Genomic DNA, 23,842 nt, shown 5'->3' with positions numbered 1-23,842 from the left:
TTTAGGGGGTGAAATGAAAAAATGGGTAGACGTAATTTATGGACGACGCCTAGTATTCATTGGAAATTATTTTTCCTATAATTTCTCCTAAAAGTACAAAAAGGAGAGAATTTAAGACCTGGGCTTGGCATTTGATCCAAAATTGGTTCAGTTTCTTAGGTTACGTACACATGAACTTGAATAGATTGCAAAGATATTGACTAATATATCATTTGATTCTGCATGGGTTATTAATTGGGTCTATATCTCCTACAGGATAAAGATTAAAATCATTAAAAAATACTATTTTTAATACTCACCTTATAACTTTGTAGATCAAAAGACCAAGAGTGAGCTGAAGAAATTAGCAGGCATATTGGATGGTGGACAATATTTTTATAAAATTAGTGGCGTTCCTCCTAGCAACAATAATTCTAGTTCCAAGACTTTAATTTATAACGACTATGATGAAACTTTGGAAATCAAGGAAGAAATTGTCGAAGGTATCAGTATATATTTATATAATTAAAATATTTAAATTACAGAAATGCGGAATAAAAAATTGCCAATTACATTTTGGTACATTGTCAGATTCACGATTTATCATTTTCCATAAACGCAAGGTTTGTGACTGCATCACTGTTTTATATTATTTTTATTCTACCGAAATACATGCTATTTTGTATCATTTTTTTAGACTACAGTGCCACATGCTATGAAATTTTTTTTACGAGTGTTTCTTTTAAATTATTCTTATTCATCCGAAAAATTGTTTTACATTATGGCTTATTAACTTTATTTGATATGACCAAGTTGACATTTCACATGATTTTTATTATTTTGAAATACTATTTTATATAACTTTTATTATATAGAATCACTATTTTGTCTAAGGCGGCATCCATAAATGACGTCACGCACTTAGAGTGACCTAATTTATGTATGTGTATGGGTTATTAATTGAATCCGTATCTGCTGCAGTATAAGCATTAAAAATCATGAAAGTTTCTATTTGTAATATTCATGTTTTAATTTTCTAGAGATACATGTGAAAAGTGATCCGCAGAAATCAACAGAAAGACAGGATGTTCCGCCAGATTTTTGTATAATTACTCAAATTTCTCCGGACAATAAACCTGATAATAAGACTTTACTTGATTACGGCTATGATGAAACTTTGGTAATCAAAGAAAAAATCATCGCAGGTATCAATATATATTCATATAATCAATAGTCTATTACATTATAAATAGGATTAGCCACGTCTTTAGATGGGGAGTGCAATGTTCGCAGAACTAGTTGTGAAATCATAACCAAAGGCAATGGTTTTTCTAGTCATCTTTGCGAACATTGAATTCGCTTGAAGACGTGTAACCCCACGAGTGATGTATGATTTTTTCTTAGCAGCAATCATGTTATAAAATTGTAGAGCCCCCTGAAAAGTGAGTGCTACCTTTACCTAAATAGTATGAGAACTTCTCATTAACTGACTGTTTTTAAAAAATGATGCTGATCACTGTCCGAACACTCTTCTGGTTTGTTTTCTTCATTTATCAAATTTCACGAAGGCCAGTTGATATTTATCCCTAGCTTTTTCGCGTAGTAAATCTTGGTTGGCTTTTTAGTTAGGTTTTCCAGGATTCTGAGTATACAAAAATTTACAATTTATACCATTTTGCGATATAATTGCAGATAATTGAAGGTTTCAGAAATTTTATTGAATTTTATTGGCGTTATTAAGTGGCTATTTCTTGATCTAGTTATCGCACTGCGCGGTGGCCTTCGGAACTAATTATCCGTTATATGGTCATAACATGGTGTTTTCGAGTAAAATATTTTAATCTTAGAAGTACGGAATAAAAACTTGCCAATTACATTTTGGTACATTTTCAGATCTTAAGACTACAGATAAAAATAGTCATCGAAATTACGAATCGAAATTCTGTACCATATATATGAGAGAAAATTTGTTTTCTGCTGAAAACAAACTGCGGAGTCAAAAGAAGCAGAAAATTCAGGATTTAAGACAGAAACCGGAAATCAAATACAAATGTGAAAAATGTGCTCGAACCTATTCACATTCAAATACTTTGAAATATCATGTCAAATACGAATGCAACGTCACGCCATGTTTCAAATGTAAATTCTGTGGCAAAGTATTTAAACGGAAATCTGGCAGAACTCGGCACGTTCGTGTTGTACATCTTAAAAATAATATAAAAACGTCACAAGCGAGATATCATTGTGACAAATGTTCGCGAAGTTACAAATGGTCAAATGGTTTAAATCGTCATAAACGTTTAGAACATGCAGCAGTCAAACCACAATTGTTTTGCGATTATTGCAAATATAAAACGAATGAAAAAATGAATTTATCAAAACACATTACTTCACGACACTCACAGGAATCGAAATCGCTGCATAAATGTGACAAATGTTTGCGAAGTTATGTTTCGTTATGTGGATTAAATGAGCACAAGCGTAGAGAGCATGCAGCAGTCAAACCACAATTTTTTTGCGATTTTTGCGAACATAAAACAAACCAGAAAATACACTTGTCAAGACACATTACTTCATTACATTCACAGTCTTGGAAATGAAATCGACTTAACTGTTTAGAACATGCAGGATTCAACCGCTATTTTTTATTTGCGGTATTTTGGATTACAAAACTAAACGCAAATGTAACTTTTCAAGACATAATACGTCAAAACATTTCAATAAGTAATAATTTGTAATAAAATAACTTTATTACAAAACTTAGATTTCCTAAAGGATCCTTTCGTAATGCAATACCGTAAATGTATAAATATATTGAACATTCAAAGGAATTTAAGATATAACATATTGTTTTGTGTCTGTAGATTTATAACATCTTACGTGTAAACGAAGTCTACTAAAATTTATATCCGTTTCAGTGTGAAAACAAGATTTCTTCTGTGTCCAATAAATAATAAGATTAGACCTGATGTTATCCTTAATAAAGCATAAATATTTTTAATTTATTTGAAACTCACTATTTTATATTCTTTGTATTCCTCCCAAAAAAATATTTTACATAATTGCTAATTAACATGATTTATATGACCAAATTACCAGTTTACATCATTTTTATTATTTCGAAATACCGTTTGATATAAATTTTAATTTATAAAACACTATTTTACCTGAGGCGTCATCTATAAATGACGGCATGTGTTTATAGAGTATGGAGGTGTTGATTCTGAGGATTTTTCTGCGTGGATCCAACGTTTATTGGAAGCTGGGAGGCGTAAAAATAAAAAATAGGCAGACGTGGTTTATGGACGACGCCTAATATTTATTAAAAATTATATTTCCTATAATTTATCTTGAAAATGTAAAAAGCAGAGAAGATGAATCGATCAAAAATTGGTTTGGCTTCTCAGTCACATACGCATGAAGTTAAAAAGATTAAAAAGATATTCACTAATGTATAATGTGATTCTGCATGGCGTATTAATTGTGTCTGTATCTCCGGCATGATAAAGATTAAAATCATTAAAAATTATTATTTGTAATATTCACCTTATAATTTTTCAGATCTACATACGAAGAGTGATCCGGAGAAATTAACAGGAATATTGGATGCTGGGAAATCTTTTTGTACAACTTCTCACACATCTTCGGATAATAAGTCTGGTACCAAGACTTTTATTGAATACGACAATGACGAAACTTTGGAAATCAAGGAAGAAAGCATCGAAGGTATCAGTATATATTCATATCATTTAAATATTTTAATTATAGAAATACGAAATAAAAACTTGCCAATTACATTTTGTCCATTTTTAGATCTAGAGACTACTGATCAAAATCATCATAAACAGTACAAATCGAAATTCTGTACCATATATATAAAAGAAGATGATATCTGTCCTCCTAAAAACAAATCGCAAAGTCAAAAGAAGCAGAAAATTCAAGATTCAAAAAAGAAACCGGAAATGAAATACAAATGCGAAAAGTGTGCTCGAACCTATTCACATATAAAAAGTTTGGAACAGCATCAAAAATACGATTGCAACGTCACACCACAATTCGAGTGTAAATTTTGCAACAAAGTATTTAAACGAAGATTTGGCAGACGGGAGCACGTTCGTCTTGTACATATTAAAGCGAATATACAAACATCGCAAACGAGGCATAATTGCGACAAATGTTCGCGAAGTTACAAATGGCTACATGGATTAAATCGACACAAACGTTTAGAACATGCGGCAGTCAAACCACAATTTACTTGCGATTTTTGTGGTAAAACAGCGAAAGAAAAAGCTGTTTTGTTAAGACATATATCTTCTCATCATCTTAAGCAATAAAATATATTGAACTTTGCAAGTTAAAGACAACTAATAATTGATAAACATCTCAATAAATAATAATTATTATTGATACGACTAGTCTTAGGCAATTTCTCATTGTAATTTAACCCTCAGGGTACGCACTGGGTTAGCCATACCCGAGCTAATTTTTAAAGTTGGCCTCTGGGAATATATACCCAGTTCGTACGGAACGTGGAAAAATCCGTTTTTTGTAAAAATTAAAAAGTACCTCTTTACAAACATTTTATGCAGTAGAATATACTGGTATACATAATAACATCATTTTAAATTTATTTTGACAGTATTATATTGAATATAATGCTGCCCCATAGGAAGACTAGCACAGCTAGCCGTAAAGTGTATGCCCGTGAGTTCTGATACTTTTCGTACTTTACCAGAGGGAATGCATATCACAGACGCATTTGTTGACCATAAAATATCTAAAAAGAAACGCTGCAATTTGTGTCCCAGTTCACTTGACCATATATCATTTTACCAGTACTTATGGTGTGACTAGGCCATATGCAAGGAGCATGTAGGTAACATATGCTGCGAGTGCGCAAATAACTGGTAATAGTATTTAGTTTACTGCATTCAAACAAAAAATGTAAGCATTTTCTTTTGTTTGTTTATGTTATACTCATCAATATTCTACATAACAAATATTTTTTCCATTGTAAAATATATTTCTTTTTACGACATTTATGATAAATTAACTAAATAATGTTTTATCTCTACACCAAAAAACGCTCACTTTCGCAGTTTGAAAAAATCTATTTTTTGGAGCGAATCGAAAAATAAATGCGGCCATTTTAAAGTACAGCTTTTCAGCTTTGGAAACCTACTTATACAAATTTTTTATCTTTTTTTTAAATGGCAAGCTTTTGAAAAAAGATTTCATCAAATGTATTTGAAAATTGTTTATATTGTCAAATATTACTTTGTTAAATAAAACAGTGTCACAAGTCTAATAAAACCATCGTATTTCTGAGTAAATTTCCTGTTAAATTGAAAAAGAATGGTTTAAATTGACGCATTACAGTCGAATGTACTGTCCCTCAAAGTTGCCGGGTTAGCTAACCCATGTCCGTACGGAATGTAACATTTTTATAGTCCGTACCCTGAGGGTTAAAAACCTGTTTGGTGCATTAGGGTGGACTTTCTGATGTTCCGGAAAGATATATTTGCTCTGCCTTTATATCGAAATAAATTACTTTTCTTTCATGTAGAATTTTTTGTTATAAATTTGGTCTATTTAAGAATTTACAGTTATTTCGATTTACTAACAAATGTTCGCAATGTACACCAGAAAGGCTTGGTGCATTGAATTCGTTTTGATAATAAAATTGAAGGACTCTGTGAAACATTGAAAGGAATTGTCACTCAATCCGAAGCAAGTAATTGTTTGTAATAATAATAAATGTTTGTTTAAAAAATAAAGATTTTCTCGATGAACAGAAAGGAGGAGATCTTAAAGTACCAAAAGAACCCGTTTCTCTACCTGCAATTACGCGATAGCGTAAAGATATTGCGGAGAAAAGAGCTATTGAAAAATTAAGCAGGACGCTTTAAGAGAAAGAAATGCAGTAAAAGGCCAAATCGAAAGAAAATAGAGAACAATCTTCATAATTAGAAAGTAAAATTCTTGATAATTTCATATTTATTCTGTGTTGAATAAATAAGCCATAACAAAAATTGTTCCACTGTTTTTTTAGCTCCGAGTTCATTTTAATTTCGCATATGGATAATTCTTAACAAAGCTTATTTACACAATTTTTACTGAAGTAAACGACAAATTCTAACTACATCTAGTATTTAGTATGTAAAAATGACTAGCAATTTAAGTATAATTCGCTATATACTTTACAATGACTATTTTATATTATTTTTAATCCACTCAATTATTTATATGATCAAATTACCATTTTACATAATTTTTATTATTTCGAAATACTATTTCATATAACTTTCATTTTCCAGAATCACTATTTTACCGAAGGCGTCATCTATAAATGACGTCACGCACTTATAGGGTAGGGAAATGTTGATTCTGAGGATTTTTCTGTGTGGATAAAGCGTTCAATGCAAGGCGGGATGCGTAAAAATAAAAAAATTCGTACGCGTAATTTATAGACAACGCCTAATATTTATTGGCAATTATTTTCCCTACAATTTTTCTAGAAAATGTAAAAAGGACAGAAGATGTTCGTTCTAAAATTGGTTTAGTTTTTCAGTCACATACGCATGAAGTTTAAAAGATTATAAAGACATTTCCAAATGTATAATTTTATTATGCATGGGTTATTAATTGAATCTATATCTGCAACAGGATGAAGATTTAAATCACTAAAAATTAATATTTGTAATATTCACCTTATCATTTTTGCAGATATACAGATCAAGAGTGAGCCGAAGAAATTAACAGGAATATTGGATGGTGGGCAATATTTTTATCCAACTATAGACTTTCCTTCTAGCAACAATAATGCCAAGACTTTAATTGATTATGACTATGATGAAACTTTGGAAATCAAGGAAGAAAGCATCGATGGTATCAGTATATATTTATATAATTATAATATTTTAATAATAGAAATACGGAATAAACACTTACTAATTACATTTCGGTACATTTTCAGATCAAAAGACTACAGATAAAAGTAGTCATCAAACTGACGAATCAAAATTCGGTGCTATATATATGAATGAAGGTAATATTTTACCTTCTGAAAACAAACAGCCGATTAAAAAGATGAAGATGATGCAGGAATCAAGGCATAAATCAGGATGGAAATACAAATGCGAAAAGTGTGCTCGTACTTATTCACAAATAAATAGTTTGAAATATCATGTAAAATACGAATGCGAGGTCACGCCAGGTTTTGAGTGTAAATTCTGCGGCAAACTATTTACACGGAAATATGGCAGAAGTCTTCACATGCGTGTTGTACATCTTAAAACGAATACACAATCGTCACAAGCGAGGCATAATTGCGACAAGTGTTCTCGAAGTTACAAATGGCCACATGGTTTAAATCGACACAAACGTTTGGAACATTCAGCTTCAAAACCACAATTTATTTGCGACAATTGTGGTTATAAAACAAATCGGAAATCAACTTTGTCAACACACGTTACTTCGCGCCACTTACAGGTATCGAAATGAAATCGTCATGAACACAAGCCTAATCTTCTAAGACATATTACTTCAAAGCGTCTCAATAAGTAATAATTATTACCCACATGATAGTCTAGCCTTAGGAATGTTCTCATTTTAAGGAAAAATCTCTTTTGTTCACTAGGGTTGACTTTCTGATTTTTAATTTTAAAATTCAGAATCTGTGGATCTGAATGAGTATAACCCCGGAATATTATTTTCAAAGAAATTTTAATATTCTATAAGGATCTTCGAATCCATAAGAAATGCGTAAAAACAAACAACATTTTCGGTATCGTAGTCAAACAAGTATAATTTCGTCAAGAAATAGGAACTTGTCTCCGAGACATAAATTAAAGTCTTGCTCCGTCTCAAAGATGATACCTATATTTCTCATCTTTGAGACGGAGCCAGACTTCAATTTATATCTTGGAGAGAAGTTTCTATTTCTTTAAGACATATACTGAATTCGAAAATTTCAAATTTAGCCTGTGTTGATTGGGGGCAATTTAAGTCAACACAAGTTGAAGAATTTTCAATTAGGTTACCTTTATATCGACATAAATAACTTTTCTTTAATGTATTAATTTTCATTATAAATTTTTTTTAAAGTGATTGGTTTGTAGATTTATAGGTGGAGGACCATTTTCGTTTCGATTTTCTAACAAATTTTCGTAACGCACACCAGGAAGACTTGCTACATTGAATTCGTTTTGACAATAAAATTTTTTCTCGCAGCCAAGCATAAATATATTTAATGAAAAGTTAATAAAGTAACATTTCGAATTTGTATATAGTCGTTTATTATTATCAAACTTTTACCAAATTCATTGAAGAATCCTTTGTCAATCAAATACTCGAAATGTATAAGTATATGAAAGATGTGAAGAAATTTAAAATAGAAAATATTGTTTCGTACCTGTAGATTTATAACATCTTACGTGTAAGCAAAGTTTATTAAAATTTATATCCACTTCAGTGTGGAAACATAATGTTGTAGAGAACAATCTTGATAATGAAAAAGTTAAATTATCGAAGTTTTTGTATTTTTTCTGTTTCGCACAGATAAGCTATAACAAAAATGGTTTCAGTGTTTTTTTTTTGTATGGGTAATTCTTAACAAACATTATTATACAATTTTTCATGAATAAACGACAAAACACTCTTAAAAAAATACCTATACCTAGTATTTATTTTACCGAGAATTGAGTGACCTGATCAATATTTTATATTATTTTTATTCTACCAAAATACATACTGTTTTGCATAATTTTTGTTTAACTGAATCGCCATATGCTATCGAAATTTTTTCTGATGAGTTTTCATATTATATTATTTTTATTCATACAAAAAACTATTTTACATAATGGTTAATTAACATTACTTTATGTGACCAGATGGCAATTTTACATCAATTTTATCATTTCGAAATATAATTTTGCATTACTTTTATGTTATAGAACCACTATTTTACTTAAGGCGTCATCCATAAATGACGTCACTCACTTTTAGGGAAGGGAGGTGGAGTGGGTGAAAATGAAAAAAATGAGTAGACATAATTTACGGAAGACGCCCAATATTTATAAAAAATAATTTGTCCTATAATTTCTCTTGAAAATTCAAAAAGGCGAGAATTAAAGACCTGAACTTGGTTTCTAATAAAAAATTGGTTCAGTTTCTTACTCACATACGTATGAAATTGAATAGATAAAAAGATATTGAATAATGTGTAATGCGATTCTGCATAAGTTATTAATTGAGTATATCTTCTACATGATAAAAATTAAATTCTTAAAAAATTACTATTTTAATATTCACCTTATAATTTTTTAGATATACAGAGCAAGAGTGAGCCGAAGAAATTTGCAGGAATATTATATGGTAGACAATATTTTTATAAAAATAGTAGCATTCCTCCTAGCAACAATAAATCTAGTTCCAAGTCTTTAATTTATTATGACAATCATAAAACTTTGGAAATCAAGGGAGAAAGCATCAATGGTATCAGTATATTTTATATAATTAAAATATTTAAATTACAGAAATACGGAATAAAAACTTGCCAACTACATTTTGGCACATTTTCAGATCTAGAGACTACTGAAAAAAATCCTCACAAAAAATAAGAATCGAAATTTTGAACCATATGTATAAAAGAAGATATCTTTTCTGCTGAAAGCAATTTGCGAAGTCAAAGGAACCGAAAATTCAGGATTTAAAACATATACTGAAAATGAAATACAAATGCAAAAAGTGTGCTCGAACCTATTCACATATGAATAGTTTGGAACATCATCTAAAATATGAAGCAACGTCATACCATGTTTCGACTGTAAATTCTGTGGCAAAGTATTTGAACAGAAATCTGGCAGAACTCGGCACGTTCGTGGTGTACATCTTAAAAAGAATATATAAACATCAGAAACCAGGCATAATGGCGACAAATGTTCGCAAAGTTATGTAAGGTCATCTGATCTGAATCGACATAAACGTTTAGAACATGCAGCAGTAAAACCACAATTCATTTGCGATTTTTCATGGTCAAATAGCGAAAGAAAAAGTTGTTTTGTTAAGACATATGTATTTTCATCATATCAAGCAATAAAGTATATTAAACTCTACAAGTTAAGGACATATTAATTGAAAAACATCTCAATAAGTAATAATTATTGCGCATGTGATACGACTAGCTTTAGGAAATTTCTCATTGTAACTGAAAAAATTCTATTGCGCCTTAGGTTCGACTTTCTGATGTTCCGGGAAGGTATACTTGCTCTGGCTCTATCTCAACATAAATTTCTTTTCTTTAATGTAGAATTTGTTATCATACCATTTTGCTTATTTAAGAAGTTATATGTGAAGGTATAGGTTGAGGGGCATTGTCGTTTTGATCTACTAACAGATGAAGAGGCCGCCGTCTAAACCTGTTAACTGAAATTTCTTTTGCAATTGATTTTTTTTGTATTTTCCGGAACATATTTTATATGCAGCTAATATCCCGAAAGTGAAACGGCAAAAATCCGTTTAGTTTTTTTCCCACGGTCTAAACCTGTTAACTGCTAATGGCGTCTCATGGGAAATAAAAGGACGTGCGTGACGAAAGTTTTTTGTGGCTTCTCTCACGTCATCTTCAATGTTGTCGTCTACAGATCGCTGTGAATACGAAGGTGAGCGACGCGTCTCCATTACTAACACTCAACAAATTTTTGCAATAAACTATTTTAAATGTTTGCAAGCACATCTATGTTTGGTTTGCGATTCCAAACATTTTGACATATAAAACTTGCATGCAGCTTGAAAAACAACGCAGATAACAACTGCAGATAACAGGTTTAGACCGCTAGACCCTTTGTATAGCTGTCAATTGTCATATAAGGTTGAGTTTTGATTAAAATATTATAAAAATAATTTTTATTATTTTTTTCTGTAAAATGAACAGAAAATATTTTGCAGTTTAAAAAATATTGAAAATTGCAAAAATAGCAACGGTTTTCCTTCGCCGTGTAAAATTCCCTAACGTCAGTTAACAGATTTAGACTGCAGACACTTGAAATGTTCGTAATGTACACAAGAAAAACTTGGTGCATTGAATTCTTTCTGATAATAAAAGTTACGAGATTTTTGTTCTTTCAGGCAAACGTAAATATATTTAATCAGGAGTTAATAAAATAAAATTTCGACTTTTTAAGAGTTCTTTTATTATTATCAAACATTCACCATATTCACTTAAGAATCCTTTTGTAAAGAAAATACCCGATATGTATAAATATATGAGACATTTATACGAATTTTCACACAATCAGTCGCAAATAATTGTTTATAACAATAATAATTGTTTTCAGAAAATAAAGATTTTCTCCATGAAGAGAAGTGCTTTGTGCTAGAAGGAGATCCTAAAGTATCAAAAGAACCCGTTCCTCTATCTGCAATTACACGAAAACATAATACCAGGGCTGAGAAAAGAGCTATTGAAAAATTAAGGCAGGACGCTTTAAGAGTAAGAAATGCAGAGATTCTTGGAAGTTCCTCATTCATCAATGAGAATCCATCTGGCTCATCAGCATCAGGGTCGATCACTAATAGTAGGGAGCCTTCAGAAGTACGAGAAAAGTCTGCTGTTACTGAGCTGGATAATTTTGGCCAAGACGGGGGAAATGATTCTGCACATGATCTTATTGCTCGAATTGAAGACAGCAGATCAGAAACTGAGGGGCAAGACTATCAAGGATTTTATTCCTGTCCTCCACAAGGTAAAGTAAACTCTATATTTATTCAATAAAGCTAATCAATTATAATTAAATGTTCAATTTTCTATATCCTACTTTTAATTTTTATTTTTAGCAACTTTGGAAAAAGTACTCCAGTTTGAGATGATGGCAAAGAGTTTAAGGACGAAATTTAATGAGGAGCAAAAACGTTTGAAGGAACATACCCATTACCAATATCAGGATCCTGAAACAGAAGACGGAGAAATGAAAGTAAGTTCAACACTTTATATGTTTTTGGATTTTAAAAACTGGGAGCTTTTTAATACATGGCAATAAATAATTTTTCAATTGATAGGTTGAGTTGCTGAAAAATTCTAACATATGGATTGATCCGGCTGATAAGAAGCTTATTAGGACAGTATATAAGCATAGTGCTACTGAAATGACGCGGAGAACATTTGCCAGTCTTTTTGGTAGCCAGATGGACTTTTCCCAAATGTCAAAAAGCGGCCGAGGAAACTCCAATGGGCCTTTAATTGGTTTCCCTCAACATTTACTCAATGATGTTTTCCGTAAGTTCTTTTTGAATAGTTCAATATAATAATAATGTCAAAAAAATTAATTTGGATTTCTCAAAAATAAAAAGGATATTAGAAATGCTAATTTGAGTAGAATAAAAGTGAGACAACAAAAGAAATAAAATATAATTTTTTTAATAAATAAAAAGGCTCCTCTAAAAATATCTTGCAAGATATCAGTTTTTGTAAGAAAAAATTGGATTTGTATAGATTTCAAAACACTACGATACTTTGTAAAAGCTTTTAATTTATCGTAGAATTTATTTGAACATATGCAAACTTTCTCGAACTAAAAATTTGCCTAAGAAAAATTCAGAAGATTTTAGAAAATAAAATCGACAGATCCTTATTTAAATAAATATTTGAAGGATTTTCAATCTCAAAGACTTGTAAAAATCGTAAAAATAATTTTTTTTTATCCACACGCTATGTTCAACTTCCGAAAATGTTGCAAGATTTCAATATTCCCAGTTTTTGTAGGACAAAATCTCATTTTTACAAAGCGCAAATAACTTAAATAATTTTAAATACTTTGTAAACTATCCCAATCTAATATGGAGCCGGTAAAAACGTTATTTCACTCAAAATTTATTTAAAGAAATGAGAAGATTATATCTATGAAAATCGTCAGACCTTATATCAATTGTTGAATTCTTTTTATTTTTTTTTTCGGTGAAGTTTAGGTGCGTGAAAGATACTACTGACTCAAAAAAATTTACTATTGTTTCTTTCTTTCTTTGTTCTTTAAGTGTCTAGAGTCACTTCTGTTTAAGTGAATTTAAATAAGGTTATTACAATTTTTACATTAATACCAAATTTCTTTCAGGATTCGTCTCGAAATATCGGGATGATAACAAAAAATTCGACCAAAGAGCCTTCAACCGCTGCATCACTAACATGTGCAATGCAGCACGCAACCCAAAGTCACCTCACCGAAGTTCTGCGAGGAAGCGAATTCGCGCAAATCCGATTAGGAAGACTCGAAAGCAGCCCGGTTCCCAGGACAATATGAATATTCAAGAAAAGACACATGAGTCCACAATCGCTACTGCTATTCCTCACATCCTTTCCAGTCCGTCTCAAAATTATCCATCCCCTTCATCTCAATACTCCACCAATGACTACCCTCCGATGCATCACTTTTCTCCAAACCAGTACCAGTTTCCTACAAATCCTTGCCCTCAAACTCAGTATGATCCAAATAATTATCCTCAAAATCAATATCTACCAAGCTCATATCTTCCAAATACTGAAAAACCATCAACCTCCAAAGCTGCATCAACCGAATTTGCCGAATCACGAAAAGCCCCTTCTCCTCAATTTAACCCAATTTCAAAATTAGAGTATACTAGTGATAATTCTACTTCTGGACAAGATTCATCGTAATGTTATCATCATTTTCACACTGTTAAAAGTGTGAATGATATTAAAGTTCTTTTCTGTCATTTTTTGCTATGATTTATGTGCGCAAGTTGCACGTTTGTTGTAAACTTACGCTAATTACTAAAGAAATTATCCCACAATAATGGGAAATTTAGAATAAACGTGTACTTTTCCGACAAAAATCATAATACATAAAAATACCAGTCTTCTTTGTAGGTAATTGACATGAAGAATCATATTAATTTTACTGCAATGATGGATGGGAATTTACAAAATATAAGAAAAATGGTAGAACATTTGATTGTTTGTATGTAGTTTTACATCCGTGTGTGCATATTATAACTTTTTTTTTATTTTCCTACGAATGTCAGTTGTACTAAAGAATCCAGAGAAATATTGGTAATTTTATAAAAATCGCATAAGAATGTTATAAAATAATGTTAAGAAGCTGTTTTGGAACTCTGAAATAAAGTTGTAATACGAAAACATCGAATATCGTTGTAACGTTCCCGCGAATTCTATAAGTATTACTTGTAAAAACTTATGTTTTGTTCTGTTTAAATTTGTGAATTTCTGCGGTAAACTACTAGTATTTACGAAACGCTTTTGAATTCAGTTTTCCGATATTTCAGCTTATATGAAATTTCGTATTTTTTGTAATGACATGTAATCGTCTACAATAATTTACGTAAATTTAAAAGTTTTTTTTATGGCGTGAAGAACCCAAATTTCAAAAAATGTTCAATCCTGTACTTCTCTAAGTTATCTAAATAATAATAAAAATAATATCACCAAACATGAGAATTGCATTTAATATAGGTTTTAAAGATTTTATAACATAATTTTTATTCTTCGGAAATATTTCTTTACATCAATTAAATTCTGATTCACTCATTTTTTCATTCATTCATTCTTTTCACTCGTAAAAATTGGCGTTCCTGGTTCAAATCCGGGCCGTGGTATATTTTTTCTCATTTTTTCACAAAATTATTTGACCTGTACTAAAAAAATTTAACATCAGAATTTAATTAATTAATTACCCTGGTCGTCAGAATAATATAATTATTTTAAATTATTTTATAGTATTTTTATTTGGGGGAAGGAAGGACTTGAATCTGCGGATTTTTCTATGTGGATACAATGGTAAATGGAATGTGGGACTAATATTGATTTCAAATTATTTTTATTATAATTTCCCCTGAAAATAGAAAAATGAGAGAAATTAACATCTCGTCTTAATTGTCAATAGAAAATTAGTTCTTTTTTATCACTATTAGTTAATTTAAAAGTCGAATCTTTGTTTAGCAATAAAGAACGAAAGCGTCACATTTATATAATATTACTGTAATGTCATTGACTAATGTATAATGTGATTATTTGTGGGTTATTAATTGAATCTATATCTGCTACAGCACTCAGATTTAAGTGATTGTAAATTATTTATTGTAACATTCAACTTTTATTTTTGTAGATCTACTGGCCAGTAGTGATCTGGAGAAATCAACAGGACAGAATGTTTGGCCAGATTTTGGTACAACTTATATTTCTTCAAACAATAAGCCTGGTACCAAAACTTTACTTGAGTATGAAATTCATAAAACTTTGGATATTAAAGAAGAAATCATCCAAGTTATAAGTACATTTATATAATTAAAATATTTAAAATAAAGAAATATGAAATAAATCATGCAAATTATACTTTGGTACATTTGCAGTTCCAGAGACTACAGGCGAAACACGCAATAAAAAATATAAATTAAAATTCTCTACCGTACAAGAAAAAGAAGAAAATACTTTCGCTGTTAATAACAAAGTGCAGAGTCAAAAGAAGCCGGAAATTCATAAATCAAGATGAGAACCGGGAAAAGGTACGCATACGAAAAGTGCGCTTGAACATATCAGCATAAAAAAAGTTTGGCTTATATTCTGTGGTAAAAATTTTAAAGGGAATTATACCATGAATCAACACGTGGACGTTGTACATCTTAAAACAAAATTACAAACATTGAAAACGAGGCATAATTGCGACGAATATTCTTAAACTTACAATACGAGAAGTGCTTTAAATCGACATAAAAGTTTAGTATATACAGCAGTCAGAACACAATTTTTTTGCGATTTTTGTGAATATAAAACGAATCAAAAAAACAATTTTATCAAGACACATGGACTTACGCCACTTGCAGACATCGAAAACAAGGCATAAATGCGACACGAGTTGGCGGAATTACAAATGGTCATATGGAAATGCTGGCAAAGTTATCGCTAGTTAAGTGGTTTGAAACGCCATAATCGTTTAAAACATGCAAAATTCAAACCAACACAACTAATTTGCGATATTTTTTATTACTAAACTAAAAGTAAGCCTAACTCCGTAAGGCATCACTTTAAAACATCTCAATAAGTAATAATTAATACACACGTGTAACTGCTATCCTTAGGAAATTTCTCATACTAATTGAATAAATATTATTTGTGTATGAGGTTAGACTTTCTGATATTTCGGGAAGATTTTTTTTTACTCTGCATTGATAGTCGTTATAATTACTTTTCTTTAATGTATAATTTATCATCATACGTTTTATGTGTTTGAAAAGTTATAGGTATGATAATGTATAGAATGCTGACCATTTTCGTTTTGATTTACTTATTAGTGTTAGTAATACTAAATCTAAAAGATTTGGTCTACGGATTTCGTTTTCATAACTTAAGTTCAGACATTTTTTTATCAGCCAAATATTAATGTATTTGATCGGAACATTTCTAGGTTGCAGAAATTTACTGTAGGGCCCTTTTTGAACCCATTAATTCCCAAAACCAAGAAATTTCTTTCTTACGTTCGAGCTTGAATAATTTTATCAAAAAGGCAAAGAATTTATTGTAAGATACTCTTTTCTACTATTTTCAGGTATGCTCTAAACGATGCTTAAGTTCAATCGAAAAATGGAGGGGGAAGGAATTTTTTACGCTAGCAAATATGTACAAAAGTGCACAAAATGTCTGAAATTTTGAAATGCGTTGAGTTTTTTTATCTAAGATTTTTTTGAACAAAATGGCGGCCAAAAAACGTAAACCAAAAATGTTTAACTTCATTTTATTGATATTTTCTGTGATTTTTTCGCTCAAATCATATAAATGTTTAATTATTTCAGTAAAAAGGTGTTTGAATAGTTTATTTTCAAACAAAATAAAAATATTTATTGCTCAATAGGTAAAATCATGATATTAAGATTATAAAAAATCATTTTATTTCTATTTTACCCCATTTTCACACCAGAATCTTATCAATTTCATATTTCATCCGCTTTTTTAATTGGAAAATAACGTTGCCCGACACTTACCACGTGGAGGTCGATGACTTACGCATCTTTTTTTTGTTTTTGTTTTTTTGTTGTTGTTTTTTTGCGTTTATTTTCTTATTGAATGCTGTGATCTCATTTTACAGTTTACATTTGTCGGTGATCATTATTTGTCATACAAGTTTTACAAATATATTTGTTGTATGTTTCACAGAAAATGTATGTTTTAATTGGACAGAAAGAACACTTTTTCATTTTTTCATTTCTCATCATCTCATGGTGTTTTTTAAAAATGACTTTTGTTTTCCAAGATAATGCTTTGAAATAGCCATCATACATTATAAAACACTCAACTTTTTTTCTTCTTTGTGGACATAATTCGAAATCACTGTTGCATTTACAATAGCAGATTGAATTAGCCTAATAAAACAATCCATGTCCATTTCTTTGATCGTATACATGGCATAGCGTAATTGCACTTATTACAAAGTTGAAAAGCATTCGGAAAATTTACATTTACTTTTTCTTTTTTTTTCTTTACTTTTTCTTTTAGCCATAAAGAGCCATAAAGATTGTCCATGTAAAGGTGATAAAAAGGTATTTTTCTAACACCAACAATAGAAAAGAAATTATGTAGTAAACTTAGTACTACGCGAGATCCCAATGAGCATTTGGATACATTTTTTCCTCCCACATCCGAATTTTTTCTACAATACAAATCAAAATCTAGCAAATATCCGTCGAGAATAGAGAGTCCCCAAAATTTGAGACCAAATCTAATGGGTTTTCCCTTTATAAATTGTTTCAAGTAAGTTCTTCCAAAAAATTTGGCCATCATATCATCTACTGCGATTGCTTATTCTCAAGCTTCTAAAAAATATAATGAGAACCAGTCTGCTTTAGAAAAAAAATATGTTTATGAATGGTTAAAAGGGAAACAATATTATTCCCAGAATTTTGAAAATTTGTGTCAAATGACTGATAAGGAAAAAAAGAAACTTCAGAATATGAACTGTGTTGAGTTATTTGAGACTTTTTTTTTGTGATGATATGAAAAATTATATAATCGAATCTACAAAGCAAAATGATTATGACCTCACTTTGGAAGATTTGAATGTTTTTGTAGGAATTCTCATTGCGTCTACGTTCAATTCTAGAACGTCATATAAACATTATTGGTCAAGGGATCCTTACTTGTCCTTTGAACCAATCAAAAAGGCTATGTCTCGAAATAAATTACAAAAAATAAAATCCGAACTCAAATATTCTAAGCCAGAAGACGGATAATTGCTGGATTTTGACTTGTACTGTGGAAAAAATTCGGATGTGGGCGGAAAAAAATTATCCAAATGCTCATTGGGATCTCGCGCAATATTAAGTTTACTACATAATTTCTTTTCTACTGTTGGTGTTAGAAAAATACCTTTTTATCACCTTTACAGAGACAATCTTTTTTCAAGTTTCGATCTTGTTTTAAATTTAAAAAAATTAGGGTTGCATTCTACTGGTACTATCAGAGAAAATAGAGTGAAGGAAAAAAATGCTATCCCAAAGGAATCCCCTAGAGGTACGTACGCTGTAAAACACGAAAAAATTGGGATAAATTATATTACTCTTGTTGATTGGAAAGAGGGATCAATAGTTTCTACTGCTGCTGAAGTGTCACCCTTATTTATGGCTAAAAGAAGAAGTAAAGAAAAAAAGAAAAATTAAATGTAAATTCTCCGAATGCTTTTCAACTTTATAATAAGTTTATGGGTGGGGTTGATGTACATGATGCCTGCTGCAATTTTCTATGCCATGTAAGCGAGCAAAGAAATGGACATGGATTGTTTTTATTAGGCTAATGCAATCTGCTATTGCAAATGCAAGACTCATTTCGAATTATGTCCACAAATACGAAAAAAAGTTGAGTGTTTTATAATGTATCATGGCTATTTCAAAGCATTATCTTGAAAAACAAAAGTCATCTAAAAAAAACTCCATGAGGTGATGAGAAATGAAAAAATGAAAACTTTTCTTTCTGTCCAATTAGAACATACATTTTTTGTGAAACATACAACAAAAATATTTGTAAGACTTTTATGTCAAATAATGATCACCGAAAAATGTAAACTATAAAATGAGATCACAGTATTCAATAAGAAAATAAACGTAAGAAGCAACAAAACAAAAAAAAAACAAAAAAAAGATGCTTAATTCATCAATATCCACGTGGCATGTGTAGGGGCAACATTGTTTTTCAATAAAAACAGCGGCTAAAAGATAAATTTGATAAGATTTTGATGTAAAAATGACGTAAAATAACAATAAAATGATTTTTTATAATCTTAATATCATGATTTTACCTATTGAACACTAAATATTTTTATTTTCCTTGAAAACAAACTATTAAAACACCTTTTTACTGAAATAATTAAACATTTATATGATTTAAACGAAAAAATTACAAAAATATCAATAAAACGAAGTTTCAAATTTTTTGTTTCCGTGGCCGCCATTTTATTTTTAAAGCTCGTAGATAAAAAAACTCAACGGATTTTAAAAATTCAGACATTTTTTGCACTGTTGTGCATGTTTTCGACCGTAAAAAAATTCCTTCCCCCTCTATTTTTCCATTGAAAAAAAAATTGCTCAAAAATTTTTATAAAAATTTGTTTATTATTAATTGAAAATCAATATTTTCCGATTTTTAAACCTTTGCATCGTTTAGAGCATACCCGAAAATAGTAGAAAAAAGTATTTTACAATAAATTCTTTGCCTTTTTGATAAACTTATTCAAGCTCAAACGTAAGAGAGAAATTTCTTCGTTTTGGAACTTAATGGGTTAAACAAAAAGCTGGAAATTTATAAATATATGAAACATTGAAATTTTTGCATCCCTTGATAAGGGTGATGTATGAGTGCCGAAACGTTTGCGATTATTTTTTATACATTTTTTTACTTTGATTCGATAATAATAAAAATAAAAAAGATGAAAGAAATAAAAAATAGAAGGAAGAGGATTTGGTTGGTTGCCTTATCATTTTTCTTTCCTCTTTTTATTTTTGTACAAAAAGAAGAGCTTCTTTCTTTCTTAAGAAAATTGTCTTCTTTTTCAAATTACAACGGAAGCATTTCATGGTAGCTGTGTAAATTTGGTATTTGGATTCTTGTTTTCATTTTCAGGAATTCTGCACATTCACTTGATTATTGGACGTTTAATAGGAACATTCAATTAACAAGTCTGAACACTTCGAAAAACGCAAGATCCGTACTTTTAAAAATAAATAACCCTTAATAATAAGATTAAAACTGATCTTTTTCTTACTAGACCATTGTTGTTTTCATTTTACTTCACACCTCTCACCTATCACCTCTTTTTACCGAATCGTTATTTTGAAGCATGTTTATTTTTCCGAAATACACCAAACTCTCACTTTCAGTCACCCTGTTCTCAGCCTTCCTAGAACTGCTGACTCACGTAGTTTCTCAGGGAAATAGGGCGAGAGCGCTTGTTACATTATATGTATAGACATATATTCCAATTGGAAACGAGACAGGCGGCTCTTAGAGCTTAGGTAGTAGTTTATTCTTAGGATTTATCAAAATTGCAAATTATTTTTCTAATCATTTCTTTTGAAAAAAAAAGATGGGTTCATTTTCTCAGTCACATACACATGAAGTTGAACAGATATTGTGTAATTTTGTTTGGTATAAATCCTTAACAAATTGAATATAGTCTGCTACCCCGTGGAGAAATTTTAGTGTGGCGCCGGTCGGGCCCCGATCGGGAAACATGTGGGCCCGATAGGGTAATCTGTCTAGCGCCAGACCGTAAATGAAACGCCCTACCCGACCGGCCCCAGATCTGAGCATCCAAAATGTGGACCCGATTGTATTGTAACACTATTGACTGATATATAATGTGATTGTGTCTGGATTATTTATTAAATCTCTTTCTGTCACAGAATACGGATCAAAATCATTAAAAAATACTGATTGTAATATTTACCCTATAATTTTCTAGATCTACAAGCCAAGAGTGAGCCGTCGAATTTAACTGGTATATTATATGATGGACAATATTTCTGTACAACTAGTGGCATTTCTCCTAGCAACAATCCTATCGCCGAGACTTTAATTGAATATGACGATGACGAATTTTTGGAATTCAAGGAAGAAATCATCCAAGGTATGTGTATATTCAAATTATTAAAATATTTTGTCTATAAAAATATATAATAAAAACTTTCAAAATACGTTTTTTTAAACCTTCAAATCAAGAGAATATAGATACAAATTGTAATAAAAGGTACGAATCGAAATGCAGAAAACAAATAAAGAAACCAGTAAAGAACTATTACTGCGAAGAGTGTTCTGGTGCCTATAAGTATGAAGCAAGTTTGGCTTATCATTTAAAATTTGAATGCAACGTCATGCGACAGTGCAGTTGTAAAATTTGCGGCAAACAATTCAAACGGAATTATCATCTGCGTCAGCACACGGGTGCTGTACATCTTGAAACAAACTTTAAAAAATCCCAAAGAAGGCATACTTGCGACAAATGTTCTAAAAGTTACGCTCGGGTAAATGTTTTAACTCGACACAAACAAATACAACATTAAGCAGCCCAACCTCAATTTATTTTCAATTTTCACGGATACAAAACGAATCAGAAAAGTAGCTTGCCAGAACACAATTATTCGTGCCGCTTAAATACATTGAAATCAAGGCATACTTGTAGCTAATGTTTGCTAAGTTATCGTTCGTCAAGTAGTTTGTATCAACATAACCGTTAAGAAATTGCTCGTCTTTGATCATAAAATTTTTACCAAATAGAACATTTAAAGGAATTTAAGATAGAAGGTGAAGTTCAGTGCTTGCAGATTTATAAGGCCCTGCGTGTAAACGATGTTTATTAAAATTAATGTTTGTTTTATTGTGAAAAAGGGGAGTTAGTTCAATTTTTGTATGTTGATAATTCTTAATATAACATATTATACAATTTTTACTTAAATAAAAGACCAATTCTAACCAAAACCAGAAATTCATATATGAAAATGACTGAAAATTCTTTTTTAATTTTCTCTATAATAATAAATAATTCTCCTCACATATTTGGTGATGATTTGTAAAATTATGTTGCTTTCTTTTCTCTTATTTGTTATAAGCACATTTTATGCCCCGTGCATTACCTTATATTGTATCTCCATCTTTATTTTTACTTAACGATCCTCCCTTTATTTTTTCCCACGAAAGGAAGTGTACTGTTAGAAAAATGTCGACTGTCAAACAGACATTACCTTCACAGCATTGTCGTTTTATTGAAGCTTACACTCCCATATTATAAAGCTTTTAATGGAGGCCCTTAAATATTCCCCAAATTCTACCATTTTATTACTTTTATCACTTATTTTATTCTAGTGTTCATATGGGTTATTAATGAAATCTATATCTGCTACAGGATAAGGATTTAAATCATTGAAAATTACTACTTTTAATATTCACCTTATAATTTTCCAGACCTACGTGCCAAAAGAGCTTCGAAGAAATTTACAGGAAGGCAGGATGGTTGGCCAGATTTTTGTACAACTACTCACACATTTTTGAATAATAAGTCGGGTGCCAATACTTTATTTGAGTACGACATTGATGAATCTTTGAATATCAAAGAAGAAATCATTCAAGGTATGAGTGAATTCATAAAATAAAAATATTTTAAATATAAAGATATGAAATGAAAACTTGCGAATTATATTTTGATGCATTTGCAGATCCAGAGACTACAGACAAAATACGTAATAAAAAATATGAATCAAAATCCTGTGTGATAGATAAAAAAAAAGATGATACTTTTGCTTTTGAAACCAAAGTACGGAGTCAAAAGAAGCAGAAAATTCAAAAATCAAAACAGGAACCACGAAGCAATAAATTTAAACGGAAATGTCACATGAGTCGGCACGTGGATCTTTTAGATCTTAAAACAAACTTACAAACATCGAAAACGAGCTCTAATTGTGACAAATCGACTCAAAGTTACATTTTTCCGAATTCCTTATGTCGACATAAACGTGAAGAGCATGCAGCAGTCAAACCACAATTTATTTGCGATTATTGCAAATATGAAACGAATCGGAAACGAATTTTGCAAACACACATTACTTTACGACACTCGCAAAATTGGAAATCAAAGCACAAATGCGATAAATGTTGGCGAAGTTATCGTCGGTTAAGTGGTTTAATACAACATAAGTGTTCAAAACATGCAGAAGTCAAACTACTATAATAACTACTTATTACTACGCACATGAAAAGTCCCTCAAGAAGTTCCTGATAGTAAAAATTCAATTTTTTCTGAAAAAAAATTCTTCTCCGCTCCGCTGGGAATTGAACATCCCATTGTTAGTCTGGTGCAAGAAGAATTCTTTTTCAGAAATACAGAAATTCTTAACGTCTCTTCAGTTTTGATCGAGCTATGAATTAAAATTTATGAAATGAAATTTGGTTTGAAAAAGATCTTCTCCTTCTGTGATTCGTTTTCCAGGAGAGCGAAGGAAAAGATCTTTTTTTAAAAAAAAACTAAATTTAATCAATTTTAATTCATATCTCCATCTAGTCTGAAAAGACGTGAAGAATTTATGTTTCTCATAGTAATTAAAAAACTTCTTTATGCATTGGGGTGCACTTGCCGATGTTACCGGAAGGTATACTTACTGTGCCTCGATATCGACATAAATTAGTTTTCTTTAATGCAGAATTTGTTATTGTACATTTTGTTCATTTCGGAAGTTACAGGTACGAAAAAGTATACATTGAGGACCATTTTCATTTTGATTGTCTTACAAATGTTAGTAATAACTAATACATTTCGAACTTGTAGGAAGTCTTTTAGTATCGAACTTTTGACAAATTACCTGA

General features: G+C 30.6%; 4 protein-coding genes across 4 annotated transcripts; all 4 read left to right on the top strand.

Moving 5' to 3' along the window:
• The first annotated feature begins 222 nt into the window (after positions 1-222).
• On the top strand, positions 223-5,908 carry LOC117182800 (zinc finger protein 85-like). The gene is made up of 5 exons (XM_033375908.1): positions 223-226; positions 315-482; positions 1,020-1,184; positions 3,541-3,705; positions 3,793-5,908. Exons 1-5 carry the CDS (start codon positions 223-225, stop codon positions 4,311-4,313), a joined length of 1,023 nt encoding a protein of 340 aa, XP_033231799.1. The 3' UTR covers positions 4,314-5,908.
• LOC117182799 (zinc finger protein 726-like) lies at positions 4,635-9,770 on the top strand. The gene is made up of 5 exons (XM_033375907.1): positions 4,635-4,683; positions 6,706-6,867; positions 6,956-7,470; positions 9,307-9,474; positions 9,562-9,770. Exons 1-4 carry the CDS (start codon positions 4,635-4,637, stop codon positions 9,421-9,423), a joined length of 843 nt encoding a protein of 280 aa, XP_033231798.1. The 3' UTR covers positions 9,424-9,474; positions 9,562-9,770.
• Positions 9,771-10,606: 836 nt separating this feature from the next.
• LOC117182798 lies at positions 10,607-14,402 on the top strand. The gene is made up of 5 exons (XM_033375906.1): positions 10,607-10,640; positions 11,316-11,723; positions 11,815-11,951; positions 12,037-12,253; positions 13,086-14,402. Exons 1-5 carry the CDS (start codon positions 10,607-10,609, stop codon positions 13,643-13,645), a joined length of 1,356 nt encoding a protein of 451 aa, XP_033231797.1. The 3' UTR covers positions 13,646-14,402.
• On the top strand, positions 13,928-23,269 carry LOC117182797. Its single transcript, XM_033375905.1, has 5 exons — positions 13,928-13,949; positions 15,114-15,278; positions 20,952-21,116; positions 22,448-22,612; positions 22,699-23,269. Exons 1-5 carry the CDS (start codon positions 13,928-13,930, stop codon positions 23,208-23,210), a joined length of 1,029 nt encoding a protein of 342 aa, XP_033231796.1. The 3' UTR covers positions 23,211-23,269.
• Positions 23,270-23,842: the final 573 nt, after the last annotated feature.

Source organism: Belonocnema kinseyi, chromosome 2, assembly GCF_010883055.1.
Source record: "Belonocnema kinseyi isolate 2016_QV_RU_SX_M_011 chromosome 2, B_treatae_v1, whole genome shotgun sequence".
Taxonomy (NCBI): domain Eukaryota; kingdom Metazoa; phylum Arthropoda; class Insecta; order Hymenoptera; family Cynipidae; genus Belonocnema; species Belonocnema kinseyi.
The sequence above is the reverse complement of the archived record's forward strand: the minus strand, read 5'-3'. Positions and strand labels throughout refer to the sequence as shown.